Here is a 21,302-nt window from a genome sequence, read left to right as displayed (position 1 = left end):
CCTTTCCCCTTTGGTAATAGAGTAGAAATGAAAATAAAAATAAAATAGAGAAATACTGCACCTATAGTAACAGAAGTATTTCAAGAGAGAGAAAGCCCTCCCAATCTTGACAATAGTTCGTATGCTGTGTCGGTCAAGAGGGGAACATGAATCGGTATGTCCTTGCTGTAAACTTACACTTGGCTGAAGATCCAGGAAACAATTCTTCGTATAATTCTAGAATCCTACAGCCCTGGAAAGAACTGCAACCAACTCGCGAACCAGACCAACGAACGCGTCACCACTGGCCACGAATCAGAAAAATGGAGCTTTTGTTTCGGGTATGCCAAGCAGGGCTTCCAGACCGGGCTCCTTTCGGATGGCGGTCATATTGTATATAAATGTTCGATCATTCAGGGAGAATGTTGCTTTTGCCGGTTGCTGATCGACTGTCTTCCGGTCGGCCATTCCGGAACAGTCTAAGGCCAGATCTACAAGAACCAGAATACCGGGATTGGAAATGTTCATTCGTTTTTTTGCTTCAACGAGACTCTTGAAGCGCCTCGTTGCGGTCTAGAATGGCCCAAAAACTTTATCGGTATGCGAGTGGAGCCCAGTGGGGGTCCGTCACTCAACCTGACAGCTGATTTGGCCTGCAGCAGTGCAACGGTTGATTAATTCTCGTCTTTCATATAATTATACACAGTTCTAGCTTATCCTATATACAGACAGGGTACGAATACATACTGCGCCAGAATTGAAGGATGCGTGTTGTAAAGGGCGAGGATAACATTCTCTTCCCTAGTCCCTTGTCCCCTCTATCCCAGTAAGGGCTGTCTCCTTAGATCGCTCCTTGCGCTTTCCTGACTCCAGGTCCCGTGGAACTAAGTATCTTCCCATTTTAAGGGAGCGGAGATATCTTCAATTGGTACCTTGACCTTATCCTAGATATTCAGGTCGAGTGCTTCCAGAACCAAAAGCCCCGGGAGCTGAACCATAGTTCGGCTATCGGTTGTGTGCCGAGTTGACCACTTCGCTTTGTGTTGGCACGGTAATTCTTTGGAAGACCCAGCATATGCTGACATTGTAGCATCATATTACGAGTAACAACTCCAGCCTTGGTGCGGGGAACGAGGTTGGATCGGTATATTTGTCCAAATATGCGACAGTGCTTTGATTACGATCGGACCTGGGGCCACTACCCGAATTTCAAACGAGCATCTGCTCTGTGACTAGCCGTGACGAGAAAAAATTTCTCTTATATCTGCAAGGGTTCGATATGACATGGATCTGTTAGGGTGGTATTAGGCTTTATACTAATTTTGTGCCTGAGGCACGATCATATGTCAGCCTTAGGCATCAGCCGCGGTCCATGGCTCACCATCACATCTCATGTCACTTCACTCCATGCTTCTTCCATCCTTCCTTCCCCCGTCGCTGTCTGGTCGCGCTCGATTGAAATTCACTTAAAGGATCTGACAATGAAGATTTTGGCATAGCTTTTCTGCGATTTGACTACCACCGAGATGCGCTACCTCTTTCTCATCATCCTGGTGGCTTTTGCCGCTCTGACAACTGCCGTCCCCGCAGGCTCCAGTATCACTCCGCCGCCGCCGATTGAGCCCGTCCAACTACTATCCCCACAGTCGTCCGACGTCCGACGGCCATGGACACGAGTAAGAGATTGGATAATTGAGACGGTATGGGGCCTCCCAAAACCAACCTCTTATCGGCTCCCTTTCAACCACCTTTCGCACGACCAGTCTGCCCCCTCTCGGGTTCAGGCGCGGTACGGCAGCGACGTGGTTCTGCGATTCCGTTTGCGCAATGACAAAGAAGCCGAAGCCTTGGAGCAAGCGACAGAGATTCTCTTTCTGGATGTCTGGGCTTCCACCTCCGATTTCGTTGATGTTCGATTGGCCGAAGAAGTCGTAAGTCTAATTATACTCTCCGTTCTCCTATGCAAGCCATCTCTTCCTAACGTTCTGCCTATAGATTCCCTCGCTGTTAGGCCTACTGCCAGATTCTCTTCGCACCGCCTATTCCCCTCTCATTGACAATCTACCGGAGCTGATATACACAACCTATCCAACTCGACGACCCATAGGACTAGAGGGCCAACCGGGATTTCGGCCTTCCGTCCGACAGTCGGCTCAGCTTGGGGACCTCTTTTTCCAGGATTATCAACCACTTTCCGTTATTGTTCCATGGATGCGCCTCATGGCCTCTATGTTCCCATCCCATGTTCGCATGATCAACGTGGGGATTTCATATGAAGGCCGAGAGATCCCTGCACTCCGACTCGGCGCCGGAAGCAATAGAGCACAGTCAGCCCCTCGCCGGACCATTGTCATGGTTGGGGGCAGCCACGCGCGAGAATGGATTAGCACCTCCACAGTGACATACGTAGCTTCAAATCTAATCAGCAACTTCGGCAAATCAAGAGCCGTGACCCGCCTTCTGGAAGACTTTGACGTTGTCCTCGTACCAACCATCAACCCAGACGGATACGTCTACACTTGGGAAGTTGACCGCCTATGGCGCAAAAGCAGACAACGTACCAGTCTCCGCTTCTGCCCGGGAATCGATTTAGACCGATCATGGAACTTCGAGTGGGACGGCGAGAGGACCCGCTCCAACCCCTGCTCCGAGAACTACGCCGGCGACGAACCATTCGAAGGAGTAGAAGCCGCGCAATTCGCGCAATGGGCCCTCAACGAGACCCAAAACAACAACGTCGACATCGTAGGTTTCCTCGACCTCCACTCCTACTCCCAACAAGTCCTCTACCCCTTCTCTTTCTCCTGCTCGTCAGTCCCACCCACCCTCGAAACCCTCGAAGAGCTAGCCATGGGCTTCGCCAAAGTCATCCGCCAGACCACGCACGAGATCTACGACGTCACCTCCGCCTGCGAAGGAACCGTCACAGCCACGGACAAAGCCTCCGCAAAGACCTTCTTCCCGGTCAGCGGGGGCGGCAGCGCCCTAGACTGGTTCTACCACCAACTCCACGCCAGCTTCGCATACCAAATCAAGCTGCGCGACCGCGGAAGCTACGGCTTCCTCATCCCATCCGAGTACATCGTACCCACAGGGAAAGAAATCTACAACGTCGTCCTGAAAATGGGCGAGTTCCTCGTCAAAGAAACCGCCTCCCCAGCCAACAAAGCAGACATAAACTGGGATGCCGACCTCCTGGTCCACGATGACTCGACGAGAACAAGCTCCTCGGAGAGTGTCTCTGACCCTCTCTCTGAAGCAAACATCGATTCAACATCAACTGTAAAAGCCACCCCACTCCCCTTCCCAGAGGACACTCTGGATAGTGAATGGGTGCCGTTCGATCAGAATGAAGAAGAAAACGAGGAGGAACAGAACTGGGAGCTCCGCCGACGACGGAGGTAGACGATTTATTCTTGCCTTAGGTATTGTTTCGCACAGGATTGATTATCACTGCTGAATGGTTCGTCTGATTTAATTTTGGTATCTTTTTCATTCTTCTTGCATTCTAATTGTGGGTATCTGAGATGAGGTTATGATTAATGAACAAAGACTTCTAGAGTGTTTGGAGATTTACAGAACTCTACTAGTGCTTTTTAATTATATGCCAGTTGGATTATATTTACGGAATAAGTTTTATCTCACTTATTGTGTGGTAGTACTCCGTAATACAGCCTTCCTTCCAAACGACAAGGAAAAAAGAAAGGTAAAAAGGAAAAGAAAGCCGTAGTAGCCAATAGAACAACCACCAGTATCAAAAATAAGACAAATCTACAATTCTACCAGCTACCAACCTCAACCAGAAAATAAGTTGTAAATGATCGGAGTCTTCATTATCTCATAGCATAGGAATAACCATGAACATAAAATACATACGACAAAGCTCTTAAAAGAGCCAGGACACAAAAGTCCTATAGAACCAGCTTCCGGTGCCCCGCTGTTCATCCATAACAGCTTTGCGGGCCAAATACTCCTGCTCCTCACGATCGATGACGTCCCTGCCCGTCCAGAGATCGGCTTCCTCGGGCTTCACGCCCTTGGTGCCAGTGACGAATTTGTAGCCAAAGAGCAGAATCAGGTAGAGGGGGATGCCTAGGTAGGCAGTAATGAATTTCTTGTAGTTGAAGTTGCCCCACTTCGGGTTGTGGGTGAAGACGTCGTAACTCTTCGTTAGGGCGATGAGGATGCAGAATGCGAGGGCGATGTAAGCGCCCGTCTTACCGAAGGGAGACTTGTAGGCTAACTCGTGCTCGGGGACATTCTGGGCCTTGCGGGCATTGATGAAGTGGATGTGTGTGACCAGCAGGGAGATCCAGGCCAGGAGACCGAAGATGGTCACAAGGTCGACGAAGTAGCCGAAGACGGTCTTCGAGTCGCTGGAGACGTTCATGTAGGCCAGGCAGGCAATCAGGGAACACAGGATCAAGGCAAAGACCGGGACACCACGCTTGTCCGTCCGCGCTAGGAACTTGGGTGCTTTGCCTTCCCGGGCGAGACCGTAAATGGTTCGGGTCGCGATATACAAATCAGAGTTGGATGCGGAGAAGACGAACAACAAGATGCATGCATTCAGGATGTGGGGAAGAACCGGGATGCCGGCAAGCACCACTGCTACCACGAAGGGGGATGCAGCAGCAGAGCTAGACTGCTTCGTGGCAAAGACAAGCTCGTCTGAGTTGTAGGGGACAAGGGTACCGACGAGCAAGACGCTGGTCACATAGAAGACGACAATTCGATAGAAGGTAAGCTTGATCGCGCGGGGAATAGTTTTGCGGGGGTTCTGAGCCTCGCCGACAGTTACCCCGATCAGCTCCGTACCCAGGTACGCGAACGTTGCCGAAACCATAGTGGACCAGAAGGCGAAAAAGCGTCCGGCATCTCCATCAGCGATATATGTATTGAAGGCTCCCGGGCTCTTCCAGTAACGGAATCCTTTGCGGTCGTGATCGGGTCCACCTCCCAGCATCAGAATGAAAGAGAGCAAGATGATACCGAGGATGACTATCACCTTGAAGGACGACAGCCAAAACTCGAATTCACCGAAAAACCTGACACCGAAGTAGTTAATGCAGACAATGATCACAAGGAATATTGTAATCCAAACGCCTGCGTTAACTTTGTCTGTCTTTATCCAATATTGTATAACCATCGCGCCAGCTGTTAGTTGATTCGGCGTGAGAATAATATATTTAAACCAGTATCTAGTGGGAACAGCTTTCGTCAGTGACCACAACTCCTAGGGTATAACAGTATCACTTACGTCCATCCCAGAGCAAATCCAAGAGCCGGGTCACAGAATCGAACAGCGTAGCCAGTAAAACCAGAAGACAAGGGCAGCCAGGCGGCCATTTCTCCCAGGCCGCACATGACAGTATAGACGACAAGACCGACAACGGAATAGGAAATTAGGATTGCTGCAGGCTAATCGAAAGTTAGAGAGGAAATTTGCTATGAATATCAAGATGATCGCAACTTACGCCAGCCCTAACAAGTGAGTCGCGTATTAGTATCCCAAATTCGCGTTCAATAGATTCTGGGAAGGACTTACTTCGCAAGAGCTTCTCCCGTTCCAATAATAAGACCTGTACCGATAGCACCTCCGATAGCTGAGTCCTGTTAGCTCTTCGCGCTCATCTAGCCAACGTAAGCATAACAGCGTACCAATCATAGTAATATGACGGGCCTTGAGGTCCCGGTGGAGGTCGACATGGTGCTCTTCCGCGACGATACCCTCCTCTGCTTTGGTGATGTCGCGGGACAACTCTCTATTCATCTCTGGCGAGATGCCATCGTTCTTTTCTCCGAGGAAGCCCATTGTACCGAATGCGCTCGGATGGTAGGCAGAATTCTGCGGGGGCTCAGGAACAAAGCCCGCTTTACTAGCGGTAAGGACTCCCGTGACTTCAACAGAGTACTGGATCTTCCCTCACGTTATTTAAGCCCTCTGAAAGGAGAAACGAGATCCCAAGGGAAAGGGACAGTATAGAAGGAGAGGCGAGAAGAAACCGACGACAGAAGGGGAAGAAAACAGAAACACAGGCGGGGGAATAGGTTAAATAGTAAGATCGACCACGACGGATCACATCGGCGTGGCCGAGGCTCTGAGGCACACAGGGATTCCAATTCGGACGGCATGCGAAAAAGGAAAATAAGAAAATAAGATAAGCTAAGATTGTGGCTCGATACTAGAAAGTATAATTGATATTACTGGAAGAATAAATATTACCTATTGCATATTGCATTGCCCCATCCGAACGGTGTGCAGGCTTTCCCAAAGAGGAGATGATAGACCCAGGTTCAAGTCCCCCGCGTGAAATACTCGTAGAACATGCAGGTCTTGATTGGTTTACTGGCAGTAATTTCCCGCCGTTCTTGGAGGCTCATCCAGCTTTGGATGGAAGAGGTTAGTCTCGTCCGACTGATCATGAGGAGCTGTTACCTGATTGAGTTATTCATTGGTTCGTTTGCTTTGCCAAGATGGAGTCAAAAGCGGATGGTCTTGGCACCCTTGACACGAGGCGCACACGCCGCCTGACTTGGATTCTCCACATCCCGGGGAAATAAAAGATTAGCCTTTTCTGTTAGTCATGGAATCGCTTGCCCCGTCCGGGGTAGAGACTTTTGTCCATGTCTACACCGAAGTCTCGACTTCGGGCGTCTATACGATCCCGACTTGAGTTTTTCTGTTATTTTTTTTTTTGTTTTTTCCTTTGGGATTTTTGTCTAGAAATACGTACAGGTAACTCCCAATGCTTTTGTGGTAGGAACAAGGATATTAAGTCGTTAGATAATAATAATAAATAAAGTAAGTAACAATTAAAATAGATAAAATTGAATAAGACATACTCGGGCAAAAGATAGAGCGTATATATTGCATGAGTGTAAGATTCACCTCATCGATACTACCGTAGCTTCTCGATATCTCTGTCTAACCAAGAACTAACACCGCCGCGTGGATAAGCAGTTCTTTCCTTAGCCGAAGCAAAGCGAGCGGGTCGGAAAACAAGCAAGAAGAGGGGCCATTAACCCCCTGTAAGCACCGACCATTGGGGCACCTTCTCCTTGGCACGCCTTGGCTTTCCGGTCTGTGGCTGGAATGACGCTTTTAGACCATCACTAGGGTTGATGAAAAATCCACCAGAACGAATCGTAGCGATGCCAATAGTCAGTGGCGACCCAGTTTACCGCGGACAAGTCTTCGCATGTTCACTAGACTCGTTGATACTTTTCCATGTATCGGGTATGGACACGGTCCACACACACACAAGTAAACGATGGGAAGAGTAAAAAGGTTGGGCCGCAATGGAGGAAGTCCGCTATCAACTTAGTGGCTCGCCAAGAGCTGCTATCTCTGCGTTTATCTCCCAGGGCTTGACCCGCCAATCACGACGGACTGTCGCTTATCTCTGCTTCTAGAATAGTGAAAAAAAGCCATGTGCGGGATCAACTGAAGGAACCTTAACCGGGAGGTATTAAACTGAATACGTGATAGTCACCCGGCGCTGGCAATCTTAAAATCAACTCTTCAAGAATGTCCCTCGTCGAAGCAAACGTATTCTGGAGCTGTCAATCGAGGGAAGACGATTAACATGAATCACGACAAGAAAGAAACTTACTGGTAGCACTCCCCATCACCCGAGTGGGGTTAGCTGATTCCTTGATAGCTGAAACTCACCTTCTTAGTGTTTCCTTATAGCCGAATGTGTTAGGTAACAAAAACCCCATTAACCGACAGCTTATCTTCCCCAGACTATGCACTGTCCATGTCTCGGGATGTCGGGGCTTGTCCCTGGTATATGTAACCCAAGAGTATCTTTTCCTGGACCAGGATTTCGCCAAGTTCCAAGGTCAGAGCATATATCATGAGCAGTCCATGATCCTTATCATCGTTAATATCTCTCCGCCCAATGGGAATGCTTTTTAGCAGCGGAAGGAGAGCGGACATGGAAGCTACTATGAACCGGAGATTATGCCAAGAGAGAGGGGTATCCGACAGGATGATAAGTTCAACAGTTTAGCGAGAATACCCCCATCCTACTAGTACTAGTGAGCGTTTCTTTCGCACACTGGTCGGTTGGTGCGGATGCCATGATTGGACAGAGCGAAGAACGCTTTATTTCCCTTATCGTGGAAGTCTAATCGTCAATTCTACGAACCTTCTTCCGGGATGTACGCCACTGCTATATAATTAGGCTTTGGCTAGATTAAAAAAGAACGTGTTGCCTGACACTGGCACTCCAATAATGCAGCCAAGAGCAAGGTTATAGTACTGGAACAACCTGGATCCCGTCAGCTAGCACCCGGGGTAACCCTAATGCTAGCTAAGGACAGCCTTCTAGCGCCAGGAGAAAACCCCTCCCCGAGAGCCAGTCCCTTTATAGCTCTTGGCTGTTTATGTACTAAATAGCTGACGTCAAGCCTCTTTTCGTCCTCGTGACATTTTCCTCATTGCCTGACAGAGGACACGATTCGATACTGTATGTACCGTACCTGATAGTAATCCACAAAGATAGCTATATTAAGCAACATACGGAGTAAATAAGGGTTATATCTCCCTTTGTGGCCGCCCGCCGTTTGTCTAGCTAAAGCTAGATAAACATATTGAGTTTCTCCGAGAATTGGGCGACTTCGGCGAGACATAACCCTACTTTCTTTAGAGCAGGTAGCCATGTGCTGAGATACCGGAAGGCCTTGGCCGGGAGAACTTTGGGTATTTCGGGAAATTATTCGGAACCCTATAGATGCGAGTCCTAAGACTATGGTACCCCCTGAACCTTGTCCTAGTAGTAAATCCTGAGCATTCGTCCACCCCTCCCACTACTTTAGCCTGCCGCTTTAACACTGCCAAACTACCTGATCCCGTGCCTACCAGAGAAATGACTAGCGTAGAACGACTTCAATAGCGGCAGGTCTTCCACCAACCAAGAATAACTCAATATTACAGTTGTCGCCGCAGAGCATTGTGGTTGACAACCCGGCAAGGTGAATGTTTGTTGATTAGTATAGTTTCCCTAGCTGTACGGACTGCCACATAATTCAGGACATACAATCTACGCACTCACCATTGCACAAACACTGTCCTGGCTACTGTGGAAGGCGCTCGATCTTGACGTGTACTTTCCTAAACTGACAAGCTATAACGCAACTGTTCATAGAAAAGGGTATGGAGTCGTGGGAATGGAGGTGAGTATTGTACTGGAACTTAACTGCAGAAACAGATCACCGCTTTACTCTTTTCGACAGGCACTTCTTCGCCATGCTGGCGTATCATCCGTGTGTCGGCGAAGTGATAAACAGGGCTCGATTGATGATCCGAGGAAAAAAGTATTCCACGGACCTGACTTCCCATAAGAGTATCAACTGAGGAGAGATACTGAACGCAGATGGAATTATTCAGTTCGAAACTATGATCTCGAGGCCTTGACTACTCGGGCCCAGGAGCGTATAGGAATATCAATAAACATATGATTGAGCTAGATCCAAAATTGCATCAACCTCACAGAGTGATCTTAACACTTTGGCGTATAAGAGCTCTGGAATAATCCTAACTGCTTTGGGCGGCCCGTCTATATTGAACAGGTGATATTCCAGGCTTAAATGGGGTCATAGACACGCCACCAAAGCTACGAGTAGGTACATCACTGCGCGATTTGCTCGCGCAATGTAGATTTTATGCAATACGCATAGATAGAGTGAGCGCATATACCTAATGCTCTGGGTTATCTCACACGCTGGCTGGTGTGCAGCGAAATATTTAATCTTGACGGATGTTTGGAAACATAAGTTTACTGTAGTGGTAGGTCAATAGTTCGTAGTTTCGTTGGAAAAAAGCGTTGCAGGTGGCCTTTTAGTCCGGAAAAATGCTCTGATCTAAGCTAGGAATATTCATCTCACATCCCTGACGCAAAATAAAATACCTCCATCATGTTACCCATCTCTCTATAATTAACTGATGCAGCGCAAATCTTTACCTTCTAGCGTGCATAGGTTGACCAGGCTGATTAGCTCGACACAGCCTTTCGTTCCTGACTTGGCTGCGTATAGACGGATGGTAATCTATCTACGTACATGTAATTACCTGGCTAAGAATGCTAGTCCCTTTACTTAGCAAGATGATGTATGCTAAGCTGAATTAAGCTTGCTACTGTAAGGTGCATTCTCTAAAGGTATTTTCTGGGTTGAGTCTTTATCGAAGTTAGTTCTTTTGCTCCTAGAATTGAATACGAACCCCCCTACCCAGTCTAAAGGGGTATGGTGGTTTATGAACAACTAAATTTGCGGATTCCGATAGTAGAACTTTCTCTAACTATCTAGGAGAACGTCTCATCCTTGATAGGTAGCGAGCGGTTTTGCTATCAAGTCGTAGACTGATTGAAGGTTGAAATGTAGCCGGAAGACTCTTTATCTATGAAGCGATTGTGATATTATCCAGTCTAGGTACTTGAGTGGCATTATAAGCGAGTTGATAGTAAAGTGTTCCGCTAATGAGACTCGCCCAGACATCATACCCCCATATCCCAACGGTCACCTTCGTGCACCACAAGAGAATGATAATATAGTGTCCTAATTGCGTTCCTTGAATGAGGTAATATGGCGGTGGTGGTTAAAGAGGTGATCGACTAATACCCACGGAGACCACCTACTAGACTGAGCTAACGCCTCCTGCGATGACCTTCCTATGATTCTCTGATAGTCTGTAATAACCATGCCTATATTCCCACGCATGTTAAGAAGGAATCGGAGTATTTTGTCAAATTCGTCAAATTTGTCGAGAGAGACCTTCCTGTTACCCCTCTCAAGCCGATGTTATTCCTATCAACACCCTCAGCTTCAGATGGCTAATATTGTAGGAAATCCACAAGATTTCTTTAGATATACTAGTGGACGATGGATTTGGGATGAGAGGCAGCAGCTTCGAGAGAGGTACCGTGAATTTGATATACTCGAAGTGCAGAAAATTGCTACGGAATTATCATCCTCTGGGTCCTGTGTTAGCATGGCAAAGATAGGGGAAGGGTCATATAACAAGTCTTTCAAGCTCACTATGGGCAACGGGAAGACTGTCATCGCTCGAATTTTAAATCTGAATACTGGGCCAGCTTTCTTAACAACAGCCTTAGAGGTTACTCTAATGGACTTTATAAGTAGCTTTTACTATCGATCATATTAATTATTTTTTTTTTAGATTTGTAGATTAGTGATCTGACATAACTTTCAATTAAAAGCTATATTTTATCTTCCAGTCTTTAAAGTTCTTGCGTGGAATTCTGCGATAGACTCTATAAACCGTGTCGGAGCTGAGTATATTATTATAGAACATGCCCCAGGTAAAAATCTCGCAGACGTTTGGATAGAAATGGACCTTGGACGTAAGATTCAGACAATGGAGGATATAGTGACTATTTAATATAAATTGTTATCGTTGAAAATTTTCGAGTACGTTTGTTTATGATTAAGAAACAAAGTTTTATATGCTTTCTAACTAGAGTAGATATGGTTACCTTTTTTATAGGAAAGACGCACCTCCTGGGTCTTATTTTATAATAGTCGAAGGAGACAACTTGTCGCATAAGCTTAAATATAATATTGCTGAAATATTTTCTATCGGGCCGATGGTAGATACAGCAATTCAGAGTAAGGGGCGAGGCGATATGAATATTTATTGTGGACTATATACGCCTGTTTCGTTATTTTTTTTCGCTGGGTTTAATTGATAATTGTATACAGGGGCTTCTACGATTGACTACATACAGGCTTTTGTTTTTTAAAAGATAGCTTAAATTCAGAAACATACAATTCCGCGTTCTTTAAATAATCCGTTATTCGTTTCCCATAGCTAGAATAATTCCGCTAAACATGTTTCTCTTCTCCAGAGATATCTATCTGTTGCTCCTCATCTAATTCCACAGGAGCAAGATATTTTAGGGTTGTTCTTATAGTATCTAGACCTTCGCACTTCTAATATTTTTGTCGACGACAGCGGTTATATTACTAGCATCATAGACTGGCAGAGCGCACGGGCCGGTCCTTTGTTCCTAGAGGGCCGTCATCCTGATTTTATCAACTATAACGGTGACTTGATGCTCGAACTACCTGAAAATTTCAAGCAACTAGACGAAAATACGCAAAGTGCTGTTAAGGACAAAGTCACCAACTCGATCCTATTATATCTCTATGAGAATTATACGGTGGAACGAAATCCAATTTTGAGCAAAGTGTTCCAGTATAGCTAAGTGCCCCATCGACTTCTCTTCTGAAGAAATTTGCAAGCATTATAAGGATGGTGAAGGCTGGAATGAAGTACAAGACTTCTGGGATGCCTTATCGGGTATCCTGAGCAAGGATGGCTGGACTTCACATGCAACATACGATCAAGCTCTTTCCATCTATTCTCAGATCCAGGCTCATACGGCCCCTCACTCAAGCCATAATGCATTGCCAAAGGAGTAATTTAATTCTGTGGGGGAACTGCTCCAGAGAACAATTTTGGTTTCCATCGACGAATGAAACTTGTATAGAACGTACAATGGATTGTCAAAGTATGCTTGTCGTATATCCTCTGCAGAAGCTGTCGAATCCTCCCGCGAGAGATACTATTTCCCCGCAGACCCCGATTTCACACGAGGCGGGTCCAACCACTCAGATATCATAAAACTATTAAGAGCTTGGGTGGGGGTTGGAGAGGGTAGAAGTAACGAATCTAATGACGATATGTCCACGGTTAATCTATTAAGCCATGGGGTTGACCGGTAGGAATGCAAGATCACGGACACGCGGTATAACAGGCCAAAGAAAGATAGCGCCAACGATTCCATCCATGTCTACACGTAAGAATTGATACAATCAAGATGACTAGTTGGAGAGAAGAATGTAATCAATCCACCACCTTCCCGCATGCGAACCTCGGAAAGAGTAAAGTAAAGTCACCATGATTTATGCCAACAGTACAGCTGATTACGCCACAAGAGATCCTTTGCCAGGAATCAAAAATCACTCAGAGCGGGGTACACACCATTACCACAGGAAGATCAGTGACCGGAGATAATAAGCGCAAGCTAAATTCAACACTAAATGTGAGCTTCCTTCCAGAACCAGAGGTCAACCGCCGGGCATATGCAGGATTTCAATAGTTTCTGCAAGTGCTTACCCTAAGGCTGAGCACGGCTGCAGGTGCATATCGCAGGAGCAACCCGTCGAGTAATCATTGGAATGGAATGACGGTTGAGTCGGCCTTGGGCGGGGTGGACGAACTTTGGCGCTAATCCTTGGGCGAAATGGTGCCCGCTTGAATACGGCTATACGGTCGAGAGGGGGATGCGTTGAAAGAGGGGTACCACTAGTAGTAGAAGTGTTGGTTCTGTGTCAGTGAAGTGAATATTCTCTATCCTATCGTGGTATGTGATGGTTGTATCCGGGTGAGGTCGTTAGGGTTATCCATTTTTAGAACATTTAGTTCGAACCTCCCCCCAATGACCCTGAATTTACGAGGAAATTCACGGCTAATTGATACTATTTTCGTATCCATTCCACCAATCATACTGGAAGGATATGCTGATCCTGCAAGACTAGTGGGTGACCATCTGCAAGTTGTCGTAAAGTCGTCACAGTCGGCGCTTAAGGTTATCGTGATGGGGCCATTGGATTGGGTTCCGTTCCCTTGGAATCCAATCTGATTGCTGCAACAATTTGCTATGATTAGAAGGCCCAAACTAGAGCAAATTTGGTGTGTTGACTCTCATGACAATAATCCCATCTGGCATGACGAGGAAAAAAATATAATAAGATCTTGATGGGTTTCCCCAGGCCTTCCTTCCTCTTCTCCTTTTCATCATCAAACCCTCCAGAGAATAACCTGGGGTTGTCCGTGGTTTGGAACCACGTTACTCTCTCTGAACAACCCTATCCTATACTTCATCTGTTCTTTTGATCAATCATCCACCATGGGTGTGATTCGTCTCCCACGTCCAACGGGTCTATATGTGCCCACTTCTCCTACTCGCAGTCTTACAACCGATATGATCTCTAGCCCCCTTTCTCCCGACTTTACCTTTGACTCGGAGACTCTCCCTCCTTCAATCCTTCCCGCCCTCGAGTACATCTCCTACAAGCTCGAGCAGAAAATGATGCATGCCACGTTGCTAGTGGGTCGTGGAAAGCCATATCCCACCGGTGAACCATCCGACCTCATGGTAATTCCCATCGACGAGCTTGACCAACAAACATGGCGAGCCGTCTACCGTGCCGTGGTCAAAGCCGCCAGCAAGTTCTCGCTGGGTCAGAGCTGGACCGACGCGCTAAATCGCAGTCAATACGAGCGTCAGGCCAACAAGTACCTGGTCCAACAGTCGATCATGCAAAACGAGGTCATTTTCAGCCGAGAAGGCCTCACGCTGCTCAATGTCGACCGAATCTACACATTCAAACGCCGGCTGTGCATCCTTTCCAACCAAGGCAAAAATCCCGAAGCGTCCTGCGTCACATCCTGCGTGCAGCTCCTGCATCGCACTATTGGGGATTTTCAGGGTCGCCCGTTCAGTAAAGCATTCTTCCACCGCGTATATGAACAGCTCGACGTGCGGGACGAACTCCTGACCCACATCGCCCAAACTTATAAGAAGCAGTTCGGTCAGGAAGGGATCATCCTGCCGCCGCGCGCGCGGGCAGAGCACAGCAGCCGGAACTCCCCGAAGCGCACCGTTCGGGCGCGCATGGAGGCCAATCCGCCGAGATATAGGGCTGCTCCGGCTAAGCGGGGACCCAAGACCCCACAGTCTGCTTCTGATGTTACCCCGATTACGAGGAACGAGTGGAACATCCTCAATTCCAATCTGCAGCAGACTAAGCCCTCCGTCACTAAATGGACGCCGTCGCCGACTGTTCTCGCCGCCGCTTGATCTAGGAAGTAGACAGCTAGATGTCGACCGGCATCGCATGCTTAATCCTTACTTTCCTATCCCCAAGTTGACAGATTACCGAGCGTGCTGCTTCGTTGCGGCTAGAACATTCCGAGATGGTTCGTAACCGTCCATCATCTGTCAAACATGCCGATCCCAAGTGGATCTGGCCCAAGATATCGGCGAACCGGCCAACTCGGCCTTGGTTACCAACGCCGTAACTCAAATCTAGGGAGTATGAACCCTTCCGAGGATATCGTTCTTCACGTTTGTTGACGCGTGAAGTATTTCCACGCTCCCCAGAGCGATATCTGGAATCAGTCCGTCTCTACATACCACCCCCCAAAGGATAGAAGAGGGGCGATGGATGGTAAAGACTGCCCCTGTCAAAAGGTAGCAACGTGTACATAGACTTAAAAATCGAATTGACACATTTGGAAGCATTTGTTATCACGAGTTCTTGCGTAGTGGAGTAGAGTCACATCGGTAGCCTCCGACTGACGATGCCGAAGAGGGGTGGATTTGGTGGGGCATCGGCAGTCATCGGCCGTCACATTCCACATGAACTCTGGACTTTGTATGGCCTGAGATTGACAAAAAGCAATGCGAGGTTCGTACAGAGAAGTATACTATTCGCCTATCATATCGCTTTCACAGGTCATCCTGCTTCCACACCGCTGATCCAAGGTCGGAAACCATCGGAAAACCGCGAGAAGCGCAAGGGAGTCGAAGTATGGAACTCGGCCAACAAGCGAGGAAACAAGCTTTAATTTGCTCAGATCGACTTCGTCCAGTTCGCTTGGCTCTTTTTCTTTCTTGGATCCACCATTGGCTGTCATTATTGATAATACATTTTACTCTTATCTATCGTCTTTCTTCCTACCCCACATAGGAAATAAAGATTCATCCACCACACTCACGCGACAGATACAGAATTTTAAACCCCCGGATAGACCGTATATTGGAAGGGACGGGATATTACAACCGCCTGCGAGAACCAATCTCGTCAATTGAGACTCTTCATCATGAGGGAATCATCCCCTCCTAGCTTCTCGGAGGCCATGTCAGACTCCCAGAGTGTCGATACCAAGAGCAAATGGACGCCGAAATCACTCATTCGACATGCTGAGCGCTCCCATAGTCGCATACCGGGAGTTCGCAAGATCCCTTTTCCTGCTCTTGCTATCATATTATTCATTGCATTTATCAATGTAGCGGTATGGATTGCGGTTGCTGTTGTTCTGGTAAGCTATTCTCGATGTCGTGGCGAAGGCATTGGACTTGGCTCTCTATGTTAGGATATCCGTTAACATATTTCTCAGCGTTACTATCCGTATGTCGTCCTACCCAACTAGGAGCTTGACATTTGTGCTATATGAAACCCTTGTCGATGCTGACAATGCTATAGGTCTCTGGTCTCCAATGCCGTCCTCGCGTATACCTTAGGGTTGAGGCATGCCTTTGATGCTGATCATATCTCAGTATGTGTTCTGTACTGTACACAGAAACTCATCTGACACGCAATGTTAGGCTATCGATTTGATGACGCGTAGGCTGCTGGCCACGGGCCAGAAGCCCGTAACCGTGGGAACATTCTTCTCCCTTGGTCACTCAACGTGCGTGCTCTTGTTCCCTTAATTCCATTGACAGGGCTGACAAACTACCAGCATTGTCATCGTCACATCTATCGTTGTGGCTGCCACTGCAGCCGCCGTGTCATCCCGCTTTGACAGCTTCAGTACTGTCGGCGGTATCATTGGCACATCTGTCAGTGCCGCTTTTCTCATCTTGTTAGGTCTCATGAACTTCTACATCCTGTATAAGCTGTACAAGCAGATGCAGAAAATTTTAGACCTCCCAGAGGGCCAAGAAGATGAAGCCTGGAAGATTGAAGGAGGCGGAGTCCTGTTCAATGTACTCAAACGGATGTTCAAATTGATTGACCGGTAAGCTGCACCGTATTAGAGGTGAAATGAAGCTTGGCTAACCGTTTCCCAGTCCTTGGAAGATGTACCCGCTTGGTGTTCTCTTTGGTCTTGGATTTGATACATCTTCGGAGATAGCGCTACTTGGGATATCCTCTGTTGAAGCTGCGCGAGGCACAGACTTCTGGGTTATTCTGATCTTCCCGATCCTCTTCACAGGTTTGTTTAAAAGCAATATACTTAACTAGTAAATAACCTTACTAACACCCACCTAGCTGGAATGTGCCTCCTCGACACCACCGATGGAGCCCTCATGCTCTCGCTATATGTTCAGCCCGCTGCTAATTTCCTCCCACCAAAAGAAGATAGCTCTACCGCCGAGACGCCACTTATCGGCGAGGATCACGAAATTCAGCCCTCCCAGAACCACCGCGACCCTATCGCGTTCCTGTACTACTCTATCGTGCTGACCTGCTTGACTGTCGTCGTCGCTATCGTGATCGGTGTCATTCAGCTTCTCACCCTGGTGCTCAACGTCGCCGAGCCCACTGGTAAATTCTGGGATGGCGTGCAAACAGCCGGAGACTACTACGATGCTATTGGTGGTGGTATCTGCGGATTGTTTATCATCATCGGTGGTCTAAGTGTTGTCGTATATAAGCCATGGAGGAGATGGGTTGCCAGAAGACACGGAAAGACCATTGTGACAGACGAGGAGGGAAACCGGGACAATGTCGCGGCACCAAGAACCGAGACTCCTATCCTGGGAGAAGAACGGGGTGGTGCGTCCGGTCCTAGCTACGGTGCTGTCAGTAAGAAGCCTGCGTCTCAGGTTGCGGTGGAGCCGGTGGATGGACCTGCTTGAGTGGATTGATGACATGCATTAAATACATGTTGTTGACATGAACTTAGAATTGGATAATGGCGGAATACATGAGTATGAAACTATTTGGGATATGCACGACATGACAAAATAAAAGGTTCTTCTTCTGGCATATTGTATGATGCATTGCGAAGTTCATAAAGAATATCATGGATGCCTTTTCCGGTAGACGGAAGTCTGCCTCAGGCAGAAGTATATTTAATGACATCACAGCCATCCATCCAAAATTCTTCAAGACGAGACACCAAAACCCACTCAGAGATCAAGATATCGTACTATGATATCTACCTACTCACATCTAACACCGATTACCTACTGCAGGTGTGCAATTGAGTAGTAACCTCTGCTAGTAGCGGGGTTCGTATCGCATATATACGAGGTTCTAACTCAAAAAACAATGATGTCTGACCCTTAATGACAATTCATCTCCAACTTAACGTGCATAATGGGGGATTAATGCTTGACTTGTTCTACGTCACATCTATATTGAATTTCTATATATATACACCTCTGTTCATTACCTTATATACAATGCACTAACATATACACGGAGCGATGGAAATAACACCCTACTATGTCTGATAATTTATCCGATATCTCATCTTTACACGACGGTCACGGACCAAGCTTCTCCTCCTGTCCAGCCATATTCGTGCTGCCTACTCATCTCGGTCTGGAAACACTGCATCAAGTAGAAGAGAGTCTTGTCAGTCGAGACGCAAGCCTGACATACGATATTTCCGAGGCGAGATTGATTCTCGGCAAAATCGGACAGAAGAAACGGGCCGCTTTGGAACTTAGATCCCGCGGTGTATGGACAGAGGACCTTGATCATTCGGCTTCGAAAACCACAGCTAAGAGAGGCGGCAACCATGAACCCGTCCCGCGACCTGTGGAAGTCGTCACGGAGGTGGACGTGGTTGATCTCAGTACGGAGACAGAGAGTGAAGAAGACGGCGTGCGGAGCAAACACAGCACCGGCAACCATTTAAAGCGACCGAGACCGAGGTCCGTATCAACTGATCGATCATCCGCCGGTTCAGGTTCCGGGGAGGGAGCAGATATACTCCGAGTTGTCCGTCTAGAATGGCTAGACTCATGCGTTGAATCAAAAGAGCTTGTACCCCTCGATCCGTTCGTGGTATACGAAGCTCGCAAGGTCGAGCGCCCTGCCACCAAACCCAACGGCACAGAGGCAGTAGCATCCCAAGCAAGCGATATACTACAAAGGGCAAAGAAAGATACCCTATTTAAGCCACCCCCGACACCATCTAGCCGGTTCTCTCGCCGAACTCATGAAGCACCATCCAGCCAACATCGCCCACCAAAACTATACCGACAGACTACATCTGAAAACGAAGAAACGGCCCCCTTACCACCAGCCCCAGACTGGGTCAAGAACCATATTCTATACGCCTGCATGCGCTCTGCGCCTCTCCACCCACCCAACGAAAGATTCATCAACCAACTAGTGAAAATCCGTAGAATTCGAGAGTTAACACTCGACGAGATTGGCGTGCGAGCTTATAGCACTTCCATTGCATCAATAGCCGCCTACCCGTACGAATTCCGCCGTCCGTCTGAGATCCTCACCCTACCGGGCTGCGATACCAAGATCGCCAACCTCTTCGCCGAATACCAGCAAAGCGAAAATGGCACCATCGAAGCCGCGGCGGCACTAGATACAGACCCGGTCCTCAGAGTTCTACACGAATTCTACAATATCTGGGGCGTAGGCGCCAAAACAGCCCGCGACTTCTACTACTACCGCCAATGGCGAGATCTAGACGACGTAGTCGAACACGGCTGGAACAGCCTCTCTCGCGTGCAGCAGATCGGCGTGAAATATTACGATGAGTTCCTGCAGGGCATACCCCGTCACGAAGTCGAGGATATCGCCAAGATCATCCATCGACACGCTAATCTCGTCCGTCCAGATGCTCGGTACGACGGCCGTGGGGTTGAATGTATTGTGGTGGGTGGGTATCGACGTGGGAAGGAGGCTAGCGGTGATGTTGATCTCGTCCTGTATCACCGTGACGAGTCTGTAACGAAGAACCTGGTCGTTGATATCGTCGGTAGCCTCGAATCAGAAGGCTGGATCACGCATACTCTAGCCTTGCATATGACCACATCCAACCGGGATCAACAGACTCTACCCTACAAGGGAGACGATACAGGGAAACATTTCGACAGTCTAGACAAAGCTCTTGTCGTATGGCAAGACCCGAACTTCGATGACGACGCAGACCCCACTCCATCGTCTGATGCAAATGCCGAAGAACAATCTCGCCAGAAACGGAAACGTAACCCTAATCCCCACCGCCGTGTGGACATCATCATATCCCCCTGGCGTACCGTTGGATGTGCCATCCTCGGTTGGTCGGGCGATACTACCTTCGAACGGGACCTACGCCGATACGCGAAGAAATCGCGAGGGTGGAAATTCGATTCTAGCGGGGTGAGGGAACGTACCACTGGAGGACAAGTGATTGATCTTGAACGGGAAGGGAGAACGTGGGAAGAAAGGGAAAGGCTTGTTATGGAGGGCTTGGGAGTTGGTTGGAGGCCTCCTGTGGAGAGGTGTACCAGATAGCTTCTACAACTTTTGTATAACTTGGTACTGCAAAGATAAAATAATATAACGCGTTAACAGCAAGGCTTTCGTTCAAGTCTATAAGCTGAATTATCAGACCAACTACAGTGGTAGCTTATTTCATGTTGGACTAGTTTCCCACACTGAACCCATTTGTGACGATGCTCTGGAATTCCCGCTCTTCTTGTGGGGCCCCTCCACCATGCCCACCGAGCATCAGTAAGTGAGACGATAGCATTGATACTATTCTCGGGAAGCATATCGTGCTTGTGTGAGGACATGACATTGCCGAGGAAGAGGCCAGGGATGATTTCTCTCATTCGGGCTCCCAAGGCCTTCTGCCATGCCTTTCGTTTTTCGTCCCATGCCTTTCGCTCTGCTGAATTTCTGGTACTCTTGGTTTCTGGGATGGGGTTTTGGTTTTCTTCGTCGTTTGGTGGGTTGGGGATGATGGTGGGTGAGTTGAGTGATGGAGTCATTGTTCCTTGTAGTCTGTATGGGGTTTGTAAGTTCCTGAGGTTTAGTGTTCAGCAGGTGAGAAGCAGTATATGAGATGGAAAGTTGAAGCTCTTGCGAGTGAAGAGAAGGGTAATTATAGAGCAATAGACAAGGCTCATCACGTGCCGGTGCTCAGATAATTACCCAGCAAGTATAGGCTTATATTGTCTTTATCATAAAGAATTATTTTTAAACGGATCACCTCTACTTTTACGGAGTATAGTGGATCTATATATAGAGCTACTATGTTAGATTTGGAATCTTTCCTATGATCTATATGTCTTAGACTGCAAGACGATAGAATGTTGGTTTCCAACAGCTCATGCTCTTGGATAGTTAAGAATATGCAAGGGCCAGGTGATAAGCACTAATAGTGTACTAAGGTAAGACCCTTCTCTTTCTCTCTGTCTCTTAATCGGTTACCCTGGTCGATGATCGACAGCGCCAACAGAAACCAGGAGGGGTTGAGCGAGGCTGACTCCAGACCGCACCTCGACATAGAATAAAAAATATAAGGACGTCAGGTC

General features: G+C 47.7%; 6 protein-coding genes across 6 annotated transcripts; 4 read left to right on the top strand and 2 right to left on the bottom strand.

The window, feature by feature from the left end:
* Positions 1-1,505: 1,505 nt before the first annotated feature.
* On the top strand, positions 1,506-3,384 carry AO090011000821 (M14 family metallopeptidase; the record flags this gene model as incomplete). The annotated part of the gene is made up of 2 exons (XM_001826344.3): positions 1,506-1,910; positions 1,975-3,384. The coding sequence occupies 2 exons, from the start codon at positions 1,506-1,508 to the stop codon at positions 3,382-3,384; spliced, it is 1,815 nt and encodes a 604-aa protein (XP_001826396.1).
* A 481-nt stretch (positions 3,385-3,865) lies between these two features.
* AO090011000820 (dicarboxylic amino acid permease agtA) lies at positions 3,866-5,794 on the bottom strand (the record flags this gene model as incomplete). Its single annotated transcript, XM_001826343.3, has 5 exons — positions 3,866-5,180; positions 5,240-5,400; positions 5,457-5,463; positions 5,528-5,585; positions 5,641-5,794. The coding sequence occupies 5 exons, from the start codon at positions 5,792-5,794 to the stop codon at positions 3,866-3,868; spliced, it is 1,695 nt and encodes a 564-aa protein (XP_001826395.1).
* An 8,125-nt stretch (positions 5,795-13,919) lies between these two features.
* On the top strand, positions 13,920-14,873 carry AO090011000818 (uncharacterized protein; the record flags this gene model as incomplete). The annotated part of the gene is made up of 1 exon (XM_001826342.3): positions 13,920-14,873. The coding sequence occupies one exon, from the start codon at positions 13,920-13,922 to the stop codon at positions 14,871-14,873; it is 954 nt and encodes a 317-aa protein (XP_001826394.1).
* Positions 14,874-15,376: 503 nt separating this feature from the next.
* On the top strand, positions 15,377-17,663 carry AO090011000817 (HoxN/HupN/NixA family nickel/cobalt transporter; the record flags this gene model as incomplete). The annotated part of the gene is made up of 7 exons (XM_023233120.1): positions 15,377-15,483; positions 15,531-15,666; positions 15,827-16,117; positions 16,404-16,489; positions 16,541-16,819; positions 16,872-17,017; positions 17,074-17,663. The coding sequence occupies 7 exons, from the start codon at positions 15,377-15,379 to the stop codon at positions 17,661-17,663; spliced, it is 1,635 nt and encodes a 544-aa protein (XP_023093655.1).
* Positions 17,664-18,255: 592 nt separating this feature from the next.
* On the top strand, positions 18,256-20,277 carry AO090011000816 (type-X family DNA polymerase; the record flags this gene model as incomplete). Its single annotated transcript, XM_023233119.1, has 1 exon — positions 18,256-20,277. The coding sequence occupies one exon, from the start codon at positions 18,256-18,258 to the stop codon at positions 20,275-20,277; it is 2,022 nt and encodes a 673-aa protein (XP_023093654.1).
* A 53-nt stretch (positions 20,278-20,330) lies between these two features.
* Positions 20,331-20,756, bottom strand: AO090011000815 (uncharacterized protein; the record flags this gene model as incomplete). Its single annotated transcript, XM_023233118.1, has 1 exon — positions 20,331-20,756. The coding sequence occupies one exon, from the start codon at positions 20,754-20,756 to the stop codon at positions 20,331-20,333; it is 426 nt and encodes a 141-aa protein (XP_023093653.1).
* Between the last annotated feature and the right edge of the window lie 546 nt (positions 20,757-21,302).

Source organism: Aspergillus oryzae, chromosome 7, assembly GCF_000184455.2.
Source record: "Aspergillus oryzae RIB40 DNA, chromosome 7".
Taxonomy (NCBI): Eukaryota; Fungi; Ascomycota; class Eurotiomycetes; order Eurotiales; family Aspergillaceae; genus Aspergillus; species Aspergillus oryzae.
The sequence above is the reverse complement of the archived record's forward strand: the minus strand, read 5'-3'. Positions and strand labels throughout refer to the sequence as shown.